This window comes from Myotis lucifugus, unplaced genomic scaffold (genome assembly GCF_000147115.1).
Source record: "Myotis lucifugus unplaced genomic scaffold, Myoluc2.0 scaffold_36, whole genome shotgun sequence".
Taxonomy (NCBI): domain Eukaryota; kingdom Metazoa; phylum Chordata; class Mammalia; order Chiroptera; family Vespertilionidae; genus Myotis; species Myotis lucifugus.
Genome location: NW_005871084.1, coordinates 6003587 through 6025419, shown reverse-complemented (window position 1 = coordinate 6025419; position 21833 = coordinate 6003587). Strand labels below are relative to the sequence as shown.

The window sequence follows — 21833 nt, the reverse complement described above, 5'->3', positions numbered from 1 at the left end:
TCCTCTGCAGCCTAAAATGGAATCAGATGAAACAGGGCCTCAACTCCTCCTTGCGGAGGAAAAGAGAAAGTTTATTATTTTAAAGAATGCGTGGTTTGGGAAGTGAAACCCTTTGTTCTTAAAGCCAAGAAGAAAGGAAGAGTGAAGCTTCCTTCAACAGGCCGCCTACCGTCTAGCCCGCCCCCATCCCCAAGGAAGCTGCTCGCCGGCCCGCGCTGCCGACCGCCGCTCTCGTTTTCCCCGCCGATCCGCCGCCGCCGCCTCTGCCAGCGAAGGTGCCGGGCGCCGGGCCCTCCCCGCCGGCGCGGCCGTCATCACCCCGAGCGGGCGCGCGGCAGGAGCGCGGGGAGACGGCCGCCGCCAGCGCCGCCGCGCAGGAGCAGGAGGAGGAGAAAGGGTGCGCAGCCCGGAGGCGGGGTGCGCCGGTGGGTGCAGCGGAAGAGGGGGTCCAGGGGGGAGAACTTCTTAGCAGTCATCCTTTTTAGGAAAAGAGGGAAAAAATAAAACCCTCCCCCACCATCTCCTTCTCCCCACCCCTCGCCGCACCACACACAGCGCGGGCTTCTCGGCTCTGCACCGGCGGGCCGGGCGCGTCCTGCCTTCATTTATCCAGCAGCTTTTCGGAAAATGCATTTGCCGTTCGGAGTTTAATCAGAAGCGGATTCCTGCGCCTGGGTGTACCCGGCGCGTCCACCGGCCCCTGATCCCTGTCTCTCCCCGGGGGAGGCTTGAAGCGGTCCCGCGGACAGGGGTCCATGTCTGTGCCCGCGCATGTGAGCGCGCGTGTATATTGCCGAGAGGGGGGGAAATCACAGGACTTATGCAAATACTGGACTGAAAATTGTAATTCATCTGCCGCCGCTGCTGCCTTCCCCCCCTCCCACCCCCCCTCTCGTGCTCTTGAGATCTCCAGTTGGGATTCTTACGGACTGACATTTCTGTGAAGGAGAAGTCTGAGAATCCATCTGCCAATTCTGCTCATTTACACCACTCCCCCACCTCCAGGTTCATTTGCAAGTTTCATAGCAGCTATCGCCGGGGAGTTCTGAAGATCGATGGGGTCTTTGCCTTACGCATTTGTTTTGTCTTCACAAAAAAGGAAACTTGACAGAAGATCATGCCGTCCTTAAAAAATACAAGTAAGTTCTTGGCGCAGGGAATTGGTTTAATGTAACTTTTAATAGAAACATTTGAGATTTTAACTTTAAGTGTATTCGACTAAGTTTAATTTGCAGTTTAATTAACATTCTTTTTAGCCGTGTGGTTGTAGTGTGGATAGCCCTGCTTTTATCCAGTGTAAGAAAAATGCACCTGATTTTGACTTATCAGTGTTTCGGATTTTTTTTTAACCTTTCAGGATCACGGAGGAAGTAGACTGATATTGACAATAATTAATAATAATGTGCCTCATGAAATAAAGATCCGAAAGGAATTGAAATAAAAATTTCCTGCACCTCATGCCAAGAGGGAAACACCAGAATCAAATGTTCCGCGTGACTGAAGACACCCCCTCATCCAAGAATGCACAGCACATCCAATAAAATAGCTGGATTATAACTATTCTTCTTTTTTTCGGGGACGTGGGGCGGGGGCGGGAGCGAGAGGTGCTACTGGTACCCGGCTGCTTTTCTCTGCTTTTCCTCGGGGGAAGGATGGCGCACGCCGGGAGAACAGGGTATGATAACCGGGAGATAGTGATGAAGTACATCCACTATAAGCTGTCTCAGAGGGGCTACGAATGGGATGCCGGAGACGCGGGCGCCGCGCCCCCAGGGGCCACCCCGGCGTCGGGCATCTTCTCCTCCCAGCCCGGGCGCCCCCCAGCGCCCGCAAGAACAAGACAGCGACTTCAATCGGCTCCCCGGCCGCCACAGGGCCAGGCCTTCAGACCCGAGCAATCTGTGGTCAACTGACCCTGCGACAGGCGGGCGATGACTTCTCCCGTCGCTACCACCGCGATTTCGCAGAGATGTCCAGCCAGCTGCACCTGACGCCCTGTCACCGCGAGGGGACGCTTTCCACGGTGGTGGAGGAGCTCTTCAGGGATGGAGTGAACTGGGGAAGGATTGTGGCCTTCTTTGAGTTCGGTGGAGTCATGTGTGTGGAGAGCGTCAACCGGGAGATGTCGCCCCTGGTGGACAGCATCGCCCTGTGGATGACAGAGTACCTGAACCGGCACCTGCACACCTGGATCCAGGATAACGGAGGCTGGGTAGGTGCATGTCTGGTTGAATGTGTGTCTGGGATGGAAGTCTCAGGTCTGAGACATGGTGGTTGGAGTGTGGGTGGGCTCCTGGGCCAAGGACTGGCTGATGAGCCAGTGAATAACACCAGGTTTGTTGCTTCCCACCCTCTTCCCTTCTACAAAACTTGCGGTGCCAAGCCTACTGTGATCGTTCCTTCCTACCCAAAGTGTTTCCCTTGCTTGCCAGCTGTTGTGGTTCAAAGATTCAGCATTTCCTATCCAGTAAGATCTTGGCATAAATGGAATCCCTCCAGGGTTCCTCAAACTGGGGGTCCAAGGATCCCCAGCACCACAATTACCTGGCCTGCGTAGCTGGTTGAGATGGGAGACCCCAGGTTGGGTTGTGGCAATCTGCATCCTATACAGACTCCCCTGGGGGTTTCCTCTTTGTACTAAAATTTGAGAACCACCCAATTAGGAGAACAGACTGTACCAGAGGACCAAAGGGCAAGCCTTATCTGATTCACTGGGTAAAATCTACCCAAAGAGGAAAACCAATGCAGCCCCTATCCCTGGGAAGCTTAGCTGTGTTTGTGAAGAGGTAAGCTGAACTTCCAAAAGGCCAGTGGGCGTGACCGAATGACTTGAAAAAAACGTTCAGCTGTGGATGCTTTACTTTGTCTCATCAGTGACAGAATTTGCATTGGCTTCGAACTCTGTGTTCTACTTCTATACCTGGTGTGCAATTTTAAAGTTTGCTGGGATTTTAGTATCTTTTAGTTTTCACCACCTAGAATCCACATCACTTGGTTCCTCTACTGAGCAAACGTGCGTCTACAGTGTTTGCATGAAGCATAGAATTGATTCTGAATTCTCTCATGCTCTGACTTTAGTCCAAGTGATCGATGCCTGTAGTTTTGAAGAACATCTGTGAGATGATTGTTTTTTTCTGGTACAGTGTTAGATAGAGCCACTATCATGTTACCATAAAGTTCTTTTTGTGTGTGTAATTTTTTATTTTTTGGGGGGGGGGTGGTGGCGAAGGAGAAGAATTGCAATTGAGAGCTACACCTTCCATCTAAAATTACTAATTTATGAAAAAGCAAAAAAGAGGAATAATTCTTGTTTGATTTTTTTTCGGACTTTTTGTTTTAATCTGAAGAATTACCTTTGAAAAAGGAATCAATACAGTGCTTCCTTTTATCGTCCCTAGGGAGAATTACTAATGTTATTGTTTTATAGGACCTAACAGGAGCAAAAAGCCTAGAAATGATTACCAGTGGATTTGATTTTAAGAAGCATGTTACGTATTTTACTACAGTTTGCGTAGTGTGCTATTAAGGGGCCAAAAAGAGAAAAGGCCAAGAAAAGTCTATGGCTGACATGAACATCTGATCCTACTTGGCCAAAGTTGACAAAATACTGATGACACTTTTTATTGTTTAAAAGTAAAATCGACTAAAATGATCCCTGCATTTAAATCTCTACAGCTTAAATGCTCCTTGTAAATTGTTTTTTGTTTTTTTTTTAGATTCTATATTATTAGATCTTCAGTAATTCTGGAAGAATTCACCAAAGGGTGGAAAGAATATTTTTGTTAACTGTTTGATTAAGTAGGTGGTTTGATTTTTAACCACCATAATCAAGGAGCTAGGGACTCTCAGATCCAAAAGGATCATTTTAAGGCCGAAGTTAAACTGACTTAACAGCTTTTCTAATTCATATTTTTATGAACAATAAAATATCTAAAAATGTTCTTTCTAGTCGAAAGAAAGCCAAGGTGGTAACTGTCATCTATCGAGTAATTTAATAAAAAGATGGGAAACAGAGACATATGGTTATGATTGAAATTAAGATAGAACCTTGATCTTTGTTGTTGAGTTGTTGTAATCTCATGCTCTTTTTAAGTGAAGGCTCACTTTTCCTCCAGTTAGAATAGAGTTTTTGTTGTAGAGCCCATCTTTGTGGTCAACAGGTATCTGAGGTTAATAAATGTAGAGGCTATATTTTATGATGCCAAACCACAACGACATACCATAGAAAATGATAACATTTTTTTTGACAAAACCTCTTATAGTAAGAATAAATCAGAGAGAAGCACAGATGGCTGATGGTAAAATGTGTAGTTTTCAGAACAACATATAGGTGGATATAGGAAAACAAGGAATTTGGGAAAAGTATATGTCAGGAAATGCAACCATAAGTGGACACATTGGAATAAAAGTGGTAGAGATGATTTACCCATCCTTTCAAATGTGCATTCTTAATCTAAATGTTTGTTTTAGGCATCTGGTCTACAGGCAGATTTTCCTCCAAATTTGCATCTGTCAGGGTTCCGTCTCTAATAATATGTTGCATTTTACAGAGAAAAGTACTCTTAATAACGATAATAAAGTTTCAGAAGAGAGCTGGCACATTCTTTTGACATTCGACTGTGACTTGCACTGGATCCAGGACTCAGTGGATCAGCTTGTCTCCTGAATATATACTAATGGGGGCTTCAGACTCGAAGTCACTGCTTTTGGTTGCTGCTGCTGATTCGAAGTCAGAACCTCTCGAGGCCGAGAAAACTGTTCTCATTCCATGTTCCATAACTTGGAGGAAGCAGGGCCTTGGAATGAGAGTTGGTTGAGAGACGGTCCCAGAATCCTCAAATGAAAGAATAAGGAGGAAGTTGTGTTCTTATTTTGTCATTGCTTTATCCCAAGTCTGAATAAGGCATTGTGTTGCATCCAGAGAGGGGCAGGACAGAGGAGCAGAGCGACAGCAGCAGCTCTAGGGAATGTCTAAGACCCTGCTGGTCAAAGTGTGGTTCACAGACCAGCAGCATGGGCTTCACAGAGATTCAGAAGCTCAGGTCCCACCCCAGAGCTGCGGAGTCAGAATATGGGGTTCGCGTGATCTACAGGTGTTTGTGCTGTCATCATCTACCATTCCTGGGGACACCTCTTGCAAAGATTGACAGTCTTGGTTGTATCCTCCAGTGTCCCGGTCCAGTGGCTTCACAGGTGTATAGTATTATCTAGAATACTGAGTATTTCCCAGATGTCCACTAGACTGATCTAACCCTTGGGAGAAATAGGTTGAAATGAAAGAGATAGGAGATAAATTATGATAAGCTTGGTCTTCTCCAAGATGTTTTTCATGGTAGCTATGCAGTTTGTATTGGCATCGCCCATGAAAGTAAGATAGCTTTTCCGCTCCAATGAAAGGCAGGAGAGTTAGCTCTTTTAATAGCTGCATTAGTTATTATTGTATCCCCTTGTAACACAGTTTAAATTCTGTAGATGGGTTTAGGGGCTCTTGCAAGCAAAGGGTTGAGATACAAAAGTTGATGGTGAATGAAAATTGATAGCACCCTCCAAACTGAGACATGTGATATTTAGATTCATGTCTTAGAAGAGAGTGGGATGTGGACCACTGAAAGAATGAGATGGCTTAACAGGAGACTGGCTTCATTCTGTTGCTGAGACGGTGGTGCGCCTTGCTTTTTCTTTTCTTCTTTTTTTAAAAAAATGCCTTTTGGTCTTTGTGGTTTAGGAAAACAGAAACTTAGTTCTCCACATCCAGTAGAGGTAGCTTCCTTCTTATTAGTTGGTCAACAAGCAGTTTCTCTTTTCTGTATCTATTCCATGTCTACCAAAACATTTGATTAACTGGAAAGCAATGCTGTTCTCTGCCTGTGTACAAAATACATGAAAAAGCATCAGTTTTCCAGAGGCTGAGTATCAGCGGCTAATGGCCAATTTTGGCAGCAAAATGATAAGATTAAAAATAGCCTGAAGATGATCCAGTCTTAAGTGATATATTTAATGGTGAACTTTCCTTGGGAAAGTGCATCTTTCTGCCTCCTAAGAACCACATGACCCCTTTCAATAACTCATTTTGTAGGGGGGGGGGGGAAGTACATTATTGCTCCTAGAGTTTGCAGTCATGTGTTCTTGAGTTATTATATTTCTGGACCTTTGTAAAATTTGATAGTTCACTCAGTTCTCTTTTCTGTTTTAGGGCCTTGGTTGCTATTTCGTGTCCGTTAAAAACATGGCTTTCTTTGACGCCTCCTGTTACTTTTAGCTGTGCTTTCTAGTGAGAGCTGATTGATCTTTTCAGCAATCCTTGATCAAACTGGTACATTTCAGATCGCTTCAATGTCATTAGGCCACACAGCACACCAGGAAACAGAAAGCCACAGATATATATTTTCAATCCAAACACTTACAGTTTTTCCTTTTCTCTACTCCCAGACCTAGTCAGTTTTTTGGAGGAAAGATTAACCACTCACAAAGCAGGTGTGTGGGTATTTTATTAAGAGTGGTCTTTCCCACTCAGCACACCCCACACCCATTTCTGAGGTCCCTCATGGTGTCTTCGCTATAGTTTAGCAAAGCAGGATTTCAGCGGCAGTGCATTCATGCTGGAAAAACACTGTCTTTGTAGATACAGGCAGAAAGCCACCCCCTCCCCCTGCAAGATATATTGTATTTGAGGTTCAAAGGTTCTGTTAAACCTTTTTAAGGTAACCTAATATCACCTTATTCAGGTATAGTAGTAACCTCGAAAGCTGGTCACTCTTTCCCCAGCTCCATACAGAGACCACTCGGTGAACTCACTTCACTGTGAAGCTTCTCTTTTATCCCTCTTGGTTTGATTCCAACAAAATTAGTATTTGATGTCTAAATGGAATTGACCATGAAAATCAGCCAGGGACTGAGACAGTTACTCCAGACATGATCACAAGTCTTCTAAGTGCCCTGGTTAGTTTGTAGGCACAACAAGGAAAGCTTTACCCATCTCCTGGGTGACCTCACAGGCTAGTGCTAGGTGTCTAAGTTATCACGCAGCCCAATGGGCATGATCCTAGACTTTAGAGGGCAAAGAAGAAAACTAAGTATATGTGATTTTAGATACACATCAATCTTTGTCTAAGAGAGTAATTTCTAACTATATGGCTGTTCAAGTGTGCATTATGCCTGATTTAAATAGGAGAAGGGATGTAGATACATTTTGAAATTCTGTATAACACAATCCTAAGCTTAAGAGAACTGAAAGGTAGGGGGAGTTCCCTTGTTAAATATTTACCCATTAAGCGCTCTTTTTACACATTAAGGAGACTTAATAAACACTAGTCTGCTGTTCTTAAAGCATTTCATTAGTTCTTTTAAGTAAAAGACAATCAAGGCTCTGATTAGGATGATTAGAATAGCTTCATTTGAAGAACTGTCTTCTTTAAACCATTCTTGCATGCAGAAAAATACAAGTTGATTTTGAACCAGAAAGAGGCTTCTTGCTTTGGAAGAAGAAAAAAGCAAAAAGCTTTTGTTTTGTTTTGCTTTTAGGTTATAGTACTGTTCTGTTTATCAAGAGGCTCCTCTTTCAAAATGCTACTTGCAGAAATTCCCAGTTTTCCGTAACATGCTCCTAAAGAGCAGGTGTTCACCATCTAACTTCTTGGCCTCATGGTCCTCTCTCTTCATTTTTTAAAAAATATATTTTTATTGATTTCAGAGAGGAAGGGAGAGGGAGAGAGAGATAGAAACATCAACGATGAGAGAGAATCATTGACCGGCTGCCTCCTGCACGTCCCACATTGGGGATCTAGCCTGCAACCCGGGCATGTGCCCTGACCGAAAATCAGTCTGTGACCTCCTCATTCATAGGTTGAAGCTCAACCACTGAGCTAAGGCCAGCAGGCATGGTCCTCTCTTTTGAAATGGAAATTGTAAAACTTTTGAAATTACAACAAAGCCATTTGCATTTTTAAAAGTATTTTTGTGGGTTGCCTCTTTTTCTGATCTATGCTCAATTCTCTAGTGCTAACATTATTTCTCTGCTCTTTAATCACCAAAAGATAAAGCCAGCTGTCCTTCAGTGAGAATGATGGTTGAGGGATTATTTCTATCTCTCCAAAGCCATTTGGGCTTTCTCATAGGGACCTCACCCCATCTCCCTTGACTGTCCCACCACACAGAGATCTCCTAGGTGTGGTTCCTTGTTACATCTCAACACGTGAAAGGTAGGCTTCACCTGAAGAAAGAGCATTATGCGTGGAAACCAGCAAGAGGCAGCACAAAAAGGGGTCTTGCCAAAGCTAGAATTAACCCCCACTCCAATCTTACTAGAGGTAGTAGACAAGGGAAATTTCTGTCCACAGAGACAATGCGTCCCCTCCAGAGGCCATAAATTCCAACCCTATGCAGGGAAAAGCTAGAATCTGCTGGTGGAATTTTTCCTTGCTCTGGTCTCTGCCATGTGAGATAAGTTTTGACTTACTAACTCAACTAAAATAGCCTATATTAAAGACACTTCCCCAAACACCCTCTTCAGCGTGTGAGAAAGGGACTCTCCCTGCCATGCTGGGGTGGCCATTTGTAGCAATATGCTAAGAGCCACTTGGGTGGCTTGCTTGCGCGACCGATGGATTCTACAGAAGGTTCACTGTAGAAGCTACCTCTCTGACAGGCTGCACACGGAGTACACACTTCACAGGGAAACCCTTCATTTGGAAAAATGCTTTTTCCATGCTTCTGGTTTTGCCTTCAGAATGTCAGGAATAGAGCCTTATTTCATTTGTAGTTAATATCCAGGTCACCAACTCTCTGGGCTTTACCATAATAATAGAGACGTTTATGACTGACTTCATTCTCCTCTTGACACTGTCTTCTGAAAATAACCCAAGACCCACTGTGACGAGTGAAGCTTCAAATTTTCAGGAGAGATTTTACCATTGAAACCAACACCTGTTGTAACAGTTCCAATTACTATATTTCTTTATTTTTTTAATTCATTAATTTGAGAGAGAGAGAGAGAGAGAGAGAGAGAGAGGAGAGAACATTGATTTGTTGTTGCATTTATTTATGCATTTATTGGTTGATTCTTCTATGTGCCCTGACAGGGGATTGAACCTGATCAAAACCTTGGTGTATTGGGATGATACTCTAACCAGCTGAACTACCTGGCCAGGGCTCTATATATCTCTATTTTAAACTGTCTTTTCTTAAGCTTCGTAAGAGAATGGGGAGTTAATACTTGGAGCACCGAACAAGGGACCGATGTTGCCAATTGACTTTTCTTGACTTTTTCCAACTCTTCTTAAGCAATACTAAGATTTCTTCTTCTTTATAACATGATGAATGTTATTTCTATGTATTAACTATGAAATTGAATTGTAGCCAAACATTCCACTCAGCTGCATTAGAATGTTCTAAGAGAATATGGGATAAGTATTTAGTGCTGTTCATTCAATGCCTATTTGCGACATATATTACCTTCTTACTATTAGGATAGGAATAAAATTAATTACGAATTATATCATCAGCTTTAGATATTGATTTTTTATCTCTTTGGAAAAAAAAGAAAGTTCATAAAGGATGTCAGTTGGCACTTCTGAATCTAAAATTTTAGGACTGTCTTCGAGCCATTTCCATGATGAATTCTGGCCAGCATATAATTATAATTCCAATGAGGTAGAGCCACTTATTAATATTAACATGACAGTATAAGAAGAAAACAATTTGAAGAAGTCTTAATTAAGGAAAATGAGGAAAACTTAACCCCGAGGTCTTAGTCACCAGGGCAATGATGGAAATGGAAAGAGTTGTACAGATATTATTTGAGGTAGCATGCACATTAACTTTTTTTTTTTTTTTTTACTGAAAAACCATTTATTGAGAACCTACTATGTGCAAAGCTCTATGACAGGAGTTTTAGTTGAGTAGCATCCTCCATTTGTGGAGGGCTGGACTTCCTTATATGATAAAATATTTCTCCTATTACATTTATCTTGGCACCTAGCATAATCAGTAGTGGTGCACACATTGATTGTTTATTGAATTAATGAATTAATAATGATTATTTTAGAGGCATTTGGGGCATTTAACTCACCCTAACCCAAATGATATTTTCCCGCTCTCCTTATTATAGTGTGTGTGTTCCAAATGTCCCATCCCACAGACCTGTTAATATTTAATAGAAATGAAAAAAGAAAAATACCTACTTACCTACTATGTCGATTTCGCCCTTCATCATTGAATTGAAAAAGTATGTCATTTATAGCTGAAGAGAAACCGTCTAGATTTTGCTTTATATTAAGCATTAAACTTTTATTAGTCCTTAATGCTAACGTTAGACACCAGCCTATTCATTGTCACATTATATCTTGTTTACACAAAGAATACATACATACAATCTATATACATGTGCAGCAGTCCTCTCAGGCTTCATATCTCATATCTTCATGTTTCATATCTCAGGCCCTATCCAGACTGGGAAAGTCTTGGCATCTGAGATTATTCATCACCTTATTATTAAAGAAATCAGGGCTTGTCCAAGGGCTCTATATATCCCAGTGCAAACAAGGTGGGCTTTTCCTCTGGTCCTGAAGCTCAAATATAAAAGAACTACAGCATGAGAATCATGGGGCTAAATGGTCCTCCAGTTCCTATGAAAACACGCAGCCAATTGGAGGTGGAAGTCAGTCCAGTCCAGTGTTCCCAGAGGTGAGAGAACCTAGGATTTCACTTCCCCAGACATTGACCAGCAAGAGGACCACCAGGGATATCATGGATAAAACCACTGGCCAGGGAGCTTCAGGCCAAGTCCTCTGTTCTCACTGATGCGAGCATCACAGCCTCTCGGTGGTTTTACCAACTGGTGGAATTTGTATTTTGAGAGTCCCCATTCCCTGGCATGAAGCAAACTCAAAGCATTATTATTCACCATTTGTCATCTGTTTGAGAAAGATGGTATGATTTGTTTACTTGTAATGAAGCTTGACCGTACCGCTCTAGGGACTTTTTAAAAAGAGGGATGTGTCAGCTTACAGATTTGTCCCATGAATGAAACCACAAGCAAATTTTCTCTTCTCCCCCATCCTCCCTTCCTCCCCATCATTTCTTCAGTGACCATCTGCGCGGTATGTTACCATTGCCAGGCCGTCTTCAAGTGGCTTATCTAGGAGTGAATTCAGAAACTTCAAATTATAAAGGACACCCAGATAATTGGCCTGTTTTCCAAAGTATCTGTCCCCTGTGCTGCTGCCAGATTCCTTCTTAATGAACACATCCAGTGACAGTGGGATTTTTGAGCTTGTCCATATCCGTGAGAAAATGAGCTTTCCTGCTTTGTAACAGCTTGCGGCTCTGGGAAAAAAAAATGACAGCCATTGCACAAGTTTCCTTTGAATGTAGTTTTCTTTCCCATAAATGATACTTTGAGAATACACTTAAGGGGTTATTAGTTTTCTATTTCATGCTTGGCCTGTGTGTGAGAATAACACAGGCTGTCACTGCAGATTGGGAGCTAAACATGCTTTGTCTGGTTAATGTGAGCATTTAATATTTAGCTCAATTAAAAATTAACTGATGAAAGTACATGTCAAATGGAATTTGAAAATACCTTTTGGAAGAACTATCAAAAGGGCATGACCAATGAGTAAATTAGTGGTTTGAAAATGTGGAGACTTTGGGGAAATTTAATAGGAGTTGAGATACTTCTTTGCCTTCAAACATCTTTACCTGTTTGGCTCAGCACAAAATTAAAAAGGATGTCCTCCTCCTTCTTAAGAAGGACCCACTTGCATCTCTGTTTTCTGGAGAATAATTGTTTTGGGTGGACTTGATCATACATTTAAAGCAGACAGAATAGGAGATCAGTTATTCATTTATCCCACACTTTTCTTGATTTTTAAAGTGTGCTGTAGGCCAGACCCTGGGTCAGTGGGAAGTGGGGACGGGTTAGATGTGGCTTACAATCTGGGGCATGAGGACCATTAAGCAGCAGGTCCAGTTAAGCAAGGGTAGAGCTGGGAGAGAAGAAATGCAACCACGGTAAGGTATTTGTTAGAGTCAAGGAAGTCTTCCCAGGAAAGGGGGTTGAAGGATGAGCTGCAATTAGCCTAGAGGAGTAGGAAGGAGGACCAGAGTGTGCCCAGCAGACAGAACCCTGAGAACAAAGGCCAGAGGCGAGAGAGCAGGTGGTGAGCTGCAGGGATTGAGGGCCGGCCTGGCCTGAGTGAGGAGGCCAGATCACAAAGATGGTCTGGAGATGTACTGCCATGGAGGGCTGCCCTCCAGAAAGGTCATTCTGGCTCCACTTCATCCAGTTAATGAGACTGGGGAGAGATTCCTGACAGATAGGAGGTCAGCTCAGTAAGACCCGGGACCTGACCTAGAGGATTGGAGTGGGGACAGCAAGAAATCGATAGCTTTGGGCAATGATTACAACCAGAGTAGAGGGATTTGGGGGAAGACCTAGTGATTGATCGAATGCTTCAAAACATTGCTCATTTCTTCTTCAATGCCAGTAATCTTCTTCTACAATCCTTTTGAAATGTGGTCCTTATTATGGTTATAGGTGAGGGGGTTTTATCCTTATTGCCTGGTTGAAAAACTTTATTTTGTTAGAATTCATATTAATAAATCCTCATTAACAACCAGTTAATAAAAGTGTATTTGAAGAATAAATTCAGTTATGAAAAGCAGTGTTCATAGAATTTTCCTCCAGGTGAAAATTTTGCAACAATGGTTTTTTGCCCTTATGGAGGATTTTAAAGTTTCCAAAGAAATTTCATATCTACTGGCCTATTTGATTTTCAGAACAAACCCTAGGCAAGGCAGCTATTATATTCCCACTTGTCTCTGCCTTCCTCTCCCCACACCTTTATTGTTATTTGTTTATCTCCTCCCCCCGCCCCCCCACCCCACCAAGAGAAAACTTTGCCTAACAAAGCTATGCGAGAGCCAGTAAGTCAAGAAGAGCTGGTATTCATTCCCAGACTGGAGTCTGTAGATATTTTTTTACACTGTGCTGCCTGTCGGGGTGTGTTATCACAAGGACACCAGATTCCTCCATAGAAACTCCATAGATTATGAAGTATATCTAATCTTAAAAAATGTATCATCCCCTGCGTTTTATCTAAAAATTTTCAGAAAATTAAAATGTAGTCTTTTCTTTCAGGTTAGTTTTCCTTCTTTGATTTAGCTTTTGAAGTGTGTCTTATGTTTACCGCAGAGGGGCCCACACCTGCTTGTCATTTCATCCCCACACATTCACTCAAGAGCCCATGGGTGTGCATGTGAGGTGGGCGGTGGACTCGACCGTGTAATGCCTCCTTAGGGGACAGCAGTGTGATGGATGTGAGCGTTCTCTAAAACTCCACGTGGGAGCTCTGGAAAACAGCCCCTTTCAACAGGGGAAAGGTAGAATTATAAGAACATAGATGATGGTTGGCATCTAATTAGCAACCCATATTTTCAATGATTTTAAATATTTTTAAATTGATTTTTATAGATAGGAAAGGGGGAGGAAAACATCGACGAGAGGGGAAACATCGATCGTCTGCCTCCTGCACACCCTCACGAGGGATCAAACCCGTAACCAAGGCATGTGCCCTGACTGGGAATCAAGCCGGCAACCTCTTGGTGCATGGGTCGGTGCTCAACCACTGAGCCACAGAGGCCGGGCTTTCATTGACTTTTAAGATTGGGCTTCTCTCTAGGTAACCAACATAAATTTGGCTAGTGGAGTGCCTATCGAATTTAGAAAAGGGGGAACCTCCATCAGTAGGATTTCTAGAGTCTAAAGGTCATGTGGCTATATGAGTAGGTTGAATCGCTTTTTTAAATTAACAGCTGAAAACATAGTGTCCTACCTTAAAATTCACATATGTATTAGTATAATGCAGCCTACACATTAGTTTAAAATGGGTTACCATGCACAGTATAGAACTAAAGACCTACTGTTTTTGGCTAAAATGTTTGGAGCACTTTTCCTTGTTCCCTATGGATCCTGTCATTTTCCCCATTTTCATTTATCACGACATTGGTCATTGGCGACAGTCACTGAGAGTCCGGAGGAAGGAAGGAAACTAGCATGTTTGAACCCCAATATGTGCCAGACTCTGGGTGTGACACTGTTATGGACAGAAGATTATTTAACCCTGATAACCTCTCCTGAAGGTAGGAAGTGGAATTATCAATGAGGAAACAGAGGTTCTGCAAAGTCAAGTAACTTGGCCTCGGAAGGTTTTTCGGCAACCAGAGTGGTAACTGATGTCCTCTGCAACTTAAAGAAATTCTTAAACATTTAAAACAGAAACCTATCAAATATAACAATTTGAGGCACATAACTTTGGGGTCTCTTTTGTGTCTCTTTAGAAAGCCAATTAGCTATCTTTAATTTGGGGAGTAGGAGGTGGATTTTTAAAAGCTTTCCTAGTTTAAACGAAGAGAGAAATACTGTTTCTGTCTCTCTCCTCTTTGGCTCCCAAGCGTCTGCATAAATAGCCTTTGAAAAATAAGTAGTAAAAAAATTGCTTCATACCGAGACCAGACACCTGGTTCAGAAGCTCTCCAGGGGTCAGCGTGTGTGTGTGTGTGTGTGTGTGTGTGTGTGTGTTGGAAGAAGAGATCCACAGGGCGCTCCTGGTTCCAGAGAAATGATCTCACTGTCCAATTGTAACAAGCCTCCTGCCTTAATCAGAAGGTGGGAAAGTCTGCGGTTTTACCTGGGGTGTGATCCTCAGCCTTGGCCGTTCTTATTTTAGGCATGACCTTCGTGTTTTTTTCCCGAGTCCAGAAGTGGAATGACATGTTACTCAAGTTCACAAGATGATGATGTATCTGTTTTTATATTTGGCTGTAAATTTTATTCTACTCATAAACAAACCCACCTTCAGCAACATGGGCATACCAGGGGAGAGTTATTTCCATCCCCTCGGTTTAATTTGGATACGTTTGGCTTAGAACAGCGCAGTGTTTCCATAATAACATTTCCACAGGATGCTGCTCTGTTGATTCGCAGGGCTCAGGGAGTTTCACCATGGGCCAGGAAACTACTTTCTTAAAGAAACTTAAACATGAACTTCTGACAAGATAGGAAAGTCTTGCGAGGCTCCTTATGAAACCTCTCTCTCTCTTTTTCTGCTTCCTCGTTAATTTAGGTATATCTCTGTGCCATTACACAGGTATGGATTGAATATTTAACGAATTTGAAGTTCATGTGCTGAATAAGGAACTCAAATTCAGAAGAAAAAACTATTTTAAGGGCTTTGTTTAATAAAGCATGTATAAATAAAAATAAATCAATTAAACACTTCTCCCAGGCACAAGATGTTATGACTTTTAGAGTAGAACTTCATGGTATTTCGTAAGGAAGCAAAAAAGGAAGGGAAATTATTATTCAGGCAGAGGGACAATAGTAACCTTTCATTAAGCGAGACAGAGTTCAGCACCAGGTTCCCCAAACTCTGGGCTCTGCGTTAGTGGAACAGAACACGCCCCCAGCCATTTCCTCTCTCTTTTATGGATCAGACTGCTTTAAAAATGTTGGTCCAATAGAATCTGAAATGTCTAATTTATACTCTATAACTCAACAGTATACTATTTAAAAGGCTGCTTTATGTATTTTTAGAAATCCTTAAAGTCCTAATGACTTCAGATAATTAAGATCTTTGTTCTTGAAGGGCTTTAGATGGGACCACTTGGTTATAGGGTCTGATCTCAGGACAGGAGGGGAGGTGTGGATTCTGTGCCCAGGATTCAGTGCCCAGGACTGGCTCAGTGGTTTCCAGTGCAAAGAGGAGAAAGCACCGCCCCTTCTCTGCCCCATTTCTCCCCGAGAGTATTTATCATGTCCACGTGGAAGCGAAGAGCACCCGCCCGTCACCTGTATTGTAATTTGTAAAGAAAAGGCCTTTATGGCTGCAGAGTCTATGAACACCTTGCAGACCTCTGTTTAGCAGTTGTGATGGAACTAGGAAGTAATTTCAGCCCCTGCTCTGCAGAGAGATGTCGTGAAAGTTCACATGCGAAAGGTCACACTGATTACTCATAAGAGCTTGCACATCATTCTTAACAGGTTTGCTTTTTAAAAAGATTATATATATATATATATATATATATATATATATATATATATATATATATGTAAATACACATAACATAAAGTTTACCCTGTTAACTATTTTTAATTGCACCATTCAGTGGCAGTCAGCACATTCACATAGTTGTGCAACCATGACCACCATCTACCTCCAGAATTTCTTCATCACCCCACACTGAAGCTCTGTGCCCATTAAACAGTAACTCCCCATTCCCTCCTCCTCCCAGCCCCTGGTAATCACTATTCTACTTTCTGTCTTTCTGAATGTGACTTCTCTCTGTGCCTCATATAAGTGGAATCATACAGTATTTATCCTTTGTGTCTGGCTTATTTCACTGAGCATCATGTCCTCAAGGGTTATCCATGTTGTAGCATGTGTCAGCATTTCATTTCTTTTAAGGCTGAATAATTGTCCACCCAATTTATATATAGTTTCTCTCAAGATTGGTTATCATATTTTTCCAGTCAGTGGAAACACTAAATATAATAATCTGGTACTGCGTTGGTAACAGAAGCCTGCAAATTATTAGAAAAGTTATGGGGTGAGTCTAATTGTAAGGAAGAAGAGAGAAATGCTATTAAAACTGGTTCGGGAACTAAGAAACACAGCTGTCGGAGGCTCCCCGCTGTGGGGCAGACAGTAATGGAGATGTCACCAGCCCTTGAGGTCATCCCTGGCTTGTGGCACGGGACCATCTTCCTTAGTCCTAATGATGCTGCTGGGTCTTCAAGATGGGGTGACTTTCCATAGGAAGAGTTGAAGAGTTCAGGGAGGCAGAGTTATCGTTTCAGAAATATCTCCATTCCAAATGCTTAAAATTTTTAAAAAGGTTCGGCTTCAGTCATCTGAAAAATTCACTTATGTGAAATGATTCATTCCAGAATATAGTGAAAGAGAAGAAGCAAAGCAATCACAGTGTAAAAAGTGAAATAAAACAGAGGCTAAATGAGTTGGAATGGCACCTGTTTACCTGTTCTATTTCTTTCCCTCCCTCACTTCTTTTTCGAGTAGAGAATTCACAGGAACGTGACTCGGTCACTATGGATGTTGTTATTTCTGGGGGAGTTTTTGCTGTATTGCTGCATCTAAATGACCCTCCCTGTGCAGGGCTGCATTGTTCGCATATTTAGAATAGCAGGCCTCTCCAGCTGTGGGATGCGTAGGAGCTGCCCTGCACCCCCCTAACTCTGAACATCTGCCTCATGGCTTCAATCCGAAACTTTGGTACAAGAAAAATGTGCTCATGTGTTCCTTCAGCAATCCCTGTACCTGCAGGGTTTCCTGGACGTGTTCTCTGGCATTGCAGAGGGCAGCCTCCTGGGGACACACACACACACACACACAAACAGAAATATTGCAACCCAGTGAGTTTTTCCTGAGGAAGTGAAGGGTGGCTTCCCAGAGGAGGTGCCACTTGGCCTGAGTCGAGACGGATAAGTAGGAGGCTCCCCCATGGAGAGTGGGAAAGGGTGCCATGTGCAAATAAACAGTGTAATAGAAGGGTCTGACAAGAATGATACCAAGGTCAGTGCAACCAGAATATAGGGGATATGGTGTAGAAAAGAATGAGGTCAAGCGGGGGGCTTAGCTGAAGCTGACTCCCCAGGGTCCTGTGTGTCTCCTCAAGGAACTTAGATTTGATCTTTCATGCAGTAGAGAGCAGTTAAGCTGTCCAGCAGGGTAGTGATTTTTGTTGTTGGCTGAGAGGGCAGCAGGAGGCTAGATGGGGCAGGTGTCCATCTTGGGATGGGCTGAGCAGCTGCACCTGGGCACCTGCCCCACTGGGGTGGCATGACTGGGAAGGACGTTTCAATGGTAGAATCAGTAAAGTTGTTCACTGGAGTTGAGGAATATGGACATGATGGAATCATGACTTGGTCCTTAGTGCTTAGCACAGTGCAAGCACATAGTAGGTGCCCAATAAATGTTGACTGATTGGCTCAATGCATGGACAGTCATTTTGCTATACTTCTGCATGAGTTATGGGTGGTGCTGGCAGCATTCGAGGTGCACTGAGGCTCTCCTGGTGGTAAAGCAGATGTTCATACAGATGTTCATAGGTGTGTGCTCTGTGCCAGATACTGTCTAAACATTCTGTCTACATTGATGCATTTGCGTCTTACAGCAGTCCCGGGAGGTTGGCACGGTTTTACTATCTTGCAGATGAGGCTTGGAGACGTGACTGGTTATAGCTGCTTCGGTGGTTGAGCTGGGATTTGAACCCAGGCGTCTGCAGGGTACTTGGTGCTCTTAGTCACAGTACTCTGTCGCCTGCCTTCTTCTGGAGCTTGCAGGAAGCCGCTTTGATCGAGGCCCCAGAAGCAATGACTCGGGCAGATATGAGCAGCGGCAGGATGCAGAAAAGCCTGTTTAGGAAACCATTTATCTGACGTAGACATACCATCTGAGATGACCTCGGGGGAATAACAATGGCCATAATAACAGCACTGCAGTCTTTACCCTGGCATAAGAAACCTGTTTTGTAATGAAAATGGAATTTCTCTGGGAAATAGTCCTAGAAAGAGATAGGCAGTTGAGATAAAATAACAAAATGTAAGCTGTAGCACGTTGTGTTCTCTGTGTTTTTTCTTCCACACTCACCTTCTCTGTTGTGTCCTTTACTTTGTGCACTTGCCCTCTGTAGATTGGGCCACTGGGTCACAAAGGAAGAGAGAGATGTGTGTGCACCCAGAGGCAGATGCACTTCACCTTGGGTCTGCCCCTCGACATACCTGGCTGGCTAGGAGGAGAAGGGTCCTTTAGGGTAAGAGCATTGCATTTGGGGTGGAGGCCTGTGGCTTTCTGGAATGAAGGGTGGTAAGTTGGTTTCCCAGGTGGCCCACGGGCCGGCATTGAGCTCCGAGGTGTTCAGGTGTGTGTGCCGTCATGGATCATTACAGCCCAACCAAAGCTGTGTTTTCATGTCACAGGTCAGAGTCATATAAAATAAACTCTTGTCATAACAAAGGATGTGGCCGCCAGATTACATCTGAGTTTGCCCCTGAGGACTCTGATTTTCATGTCAGTGTGGGGAAGGGATTCCATTTTTATGCTGATTCTAATTGGGGGTCTGTCTTGCTCTACCCCCCTCGTAAATGGTGATAAATAGTGGTGGCCATAGCAGCGAGGAAGGAGAAAGAGTGGGGCCTGGAAACCCAGCCAAGATCTTTTGGCTCCAATTTTATGCAAATTCGCTGAACAGCATGCAGATGATTTCACAGTAGTATGGGGACCCAGGGACAAGTGCTCATCTGTTTCCAGCAGCCTCCCTGGGCTTCCGACAGTGGCCACTATAGAGGCCAGGACAAGCCCACAGTGAGGCAGGTTAAAGACGGTTTGGTGAGGAATGGTCACTCCATCAGCAGACACCACGCTTAGAATTTCATCATGACCAGCAGCTTGCCTTTCAGCAGCCTGCCAGTCAAGACTTCTATGTTTTGAGAACAAAAAAAGGCCAACAGAGATAGAGACCTGATGTTTTTCTCAGTTCTTTATTCCTCCTCTTGTCCCAAAGATGTTCCATGGTACAAGGCTATCTCTGAACATATAAGCATCCCACACATATTGATTGGGCATTGACTCATTATAGGGCTCTGTGCTAGGCACGGAAGAAGGGCTCATGCATCATCCGTACACTGTGTCTAAAATCTGTACTGTCCAGTATGTAGCCACTAGCCACGTGTGGCTATGGGACACATGATATATGGCTAGTCCAGTGGAGTGTGATTGGAATGTAAAATACACACCCAGGTTTCAAAGACTTAGTATGAAAAGATGAATGCAAATATTTTATTAGTAATTTTTGTTAATTGCATGTGGAAATGATATTTTCAATATATTGGTTTAAATAAAATAAATGCGGCCACCTGAAAACTTAAACTTACATGTGTGACTCACATGATATTTCTGTTGGGCAGCACTGGTTTAGACTGCTAACCATTTTTTGCAGTGTGGTTACCTTTTTATTCCCATATTTAGATATAATAAGAGGGTAGAAAGACCTTTCTTTTTTGCATAGATGGGGTAGAGTTAAGACAGCTTCATGGCATCGTGTCATTCACTTCCAGGTTCTTGTTGATGCTGTTGTTGGTCCAGTGAGGTAGACAGGGAAGGGCTGGCCACATATGTGCAGGTGAGTGTGCTGAGGTATTAGAAGGGAGCTTGCCCACCTGCTCTATGAGTTAGAGCCGGGAGTAGAATTTCAGAGTTTTGACTTCTGGTCCACTTCTGTTAGAAATATACTAATAATTACCCATGGAAATATTTGTTTGTGTTTTTGTACCAAAAGATAATAGGACAGAGTCCCCTTTAGAAGTAAATATTGATATATGTTTATTTATTAAATGGACACAAGCATGTCCTGTAGCTGGCTAATGTGACACATTCACCAAAAACTGTAGCTGATTTTCAACGAAAAGGTTTGACTCATGTTGAAATTTTAGAACCATCAGGTCAAGGTCAGGCTTGGGTGGTAGGCATGTTGCCATGACAAGGATGTTTCTTCTGTTGGGAGTCAGTTATTGTCATGTAAAATTCCTGGCATCATGAAGCAAGGTTGGTGGATCTCACCTGTCAGAAAGGCCTGAGATTGAGGTTAGTCCCCCACTGGGTGGACGGATGAGGCAGGTACCCTGGACCAAAGAGGCAAGGGATCAGATCCAGGAAGTCACCACTGAATTGTTTTATTTACAACACTTCTAACACCAGAGGTGTTACACCAACAGCCAGTTCTCCAATTCTCTGCATATCATTGGGGTGCCCTGTAATTTAATTTGATTTTGACACTAACTACCTGGCGTTAGCGTCAGATCCCACAATTGAAGGGCTCAGCCCTACAAGACTGCCCCCACTTTAGAAACCAGTCAGAAGTCTGGGCCACTCATACTTCTGACTGACCCGCTATAAATCCCAGGTTTCCATGACCCCCTCCTCATGTTAGAATGGTTCACAGGGACCCAGGAAAAATGCTTTTACTTTACTATGACTGGTTTGTTATAAAGGATACAACTCAGAAATAGCAAAATGGAAGAGGTGCACAGGGCAAGGTATGGAAGAAAGTTATGGAACTCATTATCTTCTCATCATCTTGACCTGTTCACCCGTAGTTCAGGGGTTTTAATGGAGGTTTCATAAGGTAGGCACAATTGATCAAGACACTGGCCAATGATGATCAAGACTCCAGTCCCTCATCTCTCCCTGGAGGTAGGGAGGTGGGGTGTGGGGCCGAAAGTTCCAACCCTCCCATCATGCCTTGGTCTTTCTAGTGACCAGCCCCCATCCTGAAGCTAACTAGGGATGCAGGCCACCAGTCATCTCATTAGCATACAAAAGACACCCATCACTCTGGAGCGTCCCACAGTCCTAGAAGCTCTTATGTTAGAAACTGGGAACCAAGACCAAATATAACAAAAAATGCTCCTCTCACCCCTGTCACTCAGGAAATGACAAGCGTTTTAGGAGCTCTGTGCCAACAACCAGAGATGAGAACCAGATATATATGTCTTATTATATCCTAATGTCACACCCAATATGGACAGAGGATGGGGAGCTACTCTTCTAGGGAAGAAGAGAGAAGCTGTCAAGGTCAAGAATAGGAGTTGGGCATGGCAGGTGAGATCAGCATAGTATTGCGGGCACTTAGGGTCAAGGGCTTGATTTGTATCCTTCTAGCTCTCCCAGGAATTTGCTGTTTGGTGCACATCACACCCCTCTGAGCCTCAGTGTCTTCATCTGCAAACAAAGGAGTTGGGTTAGGGCAGTCTCTCATGA

At 43.3% G+C, this 21833-nt stretch overlaps 1 protein-coding gene across 1 annotated transcript in view; it reads left to right on the top strand.

The window, feature by feature from the left end:
* The first annotated feature begins 431 nt into the window (after positions 1-431).
* Positions 432-21833, top strand: part of BCL2 (BCL2, apoptosis regulator) — a 166292-nt gene continuing 144890 nt past the window's right edge. Inside the window, 3 exon segments of the mRNA XM_014454434.1 lie at positions 432-1139; positions 1358-1905; positions 1908-2212. Coding sequence (XP_014309920.1) covers positions 1653-1905; positions 1908-2212 — 558 coding nt within the window. The 5' untranslated portion in view covers positions 432-1139; positions 1358-1652.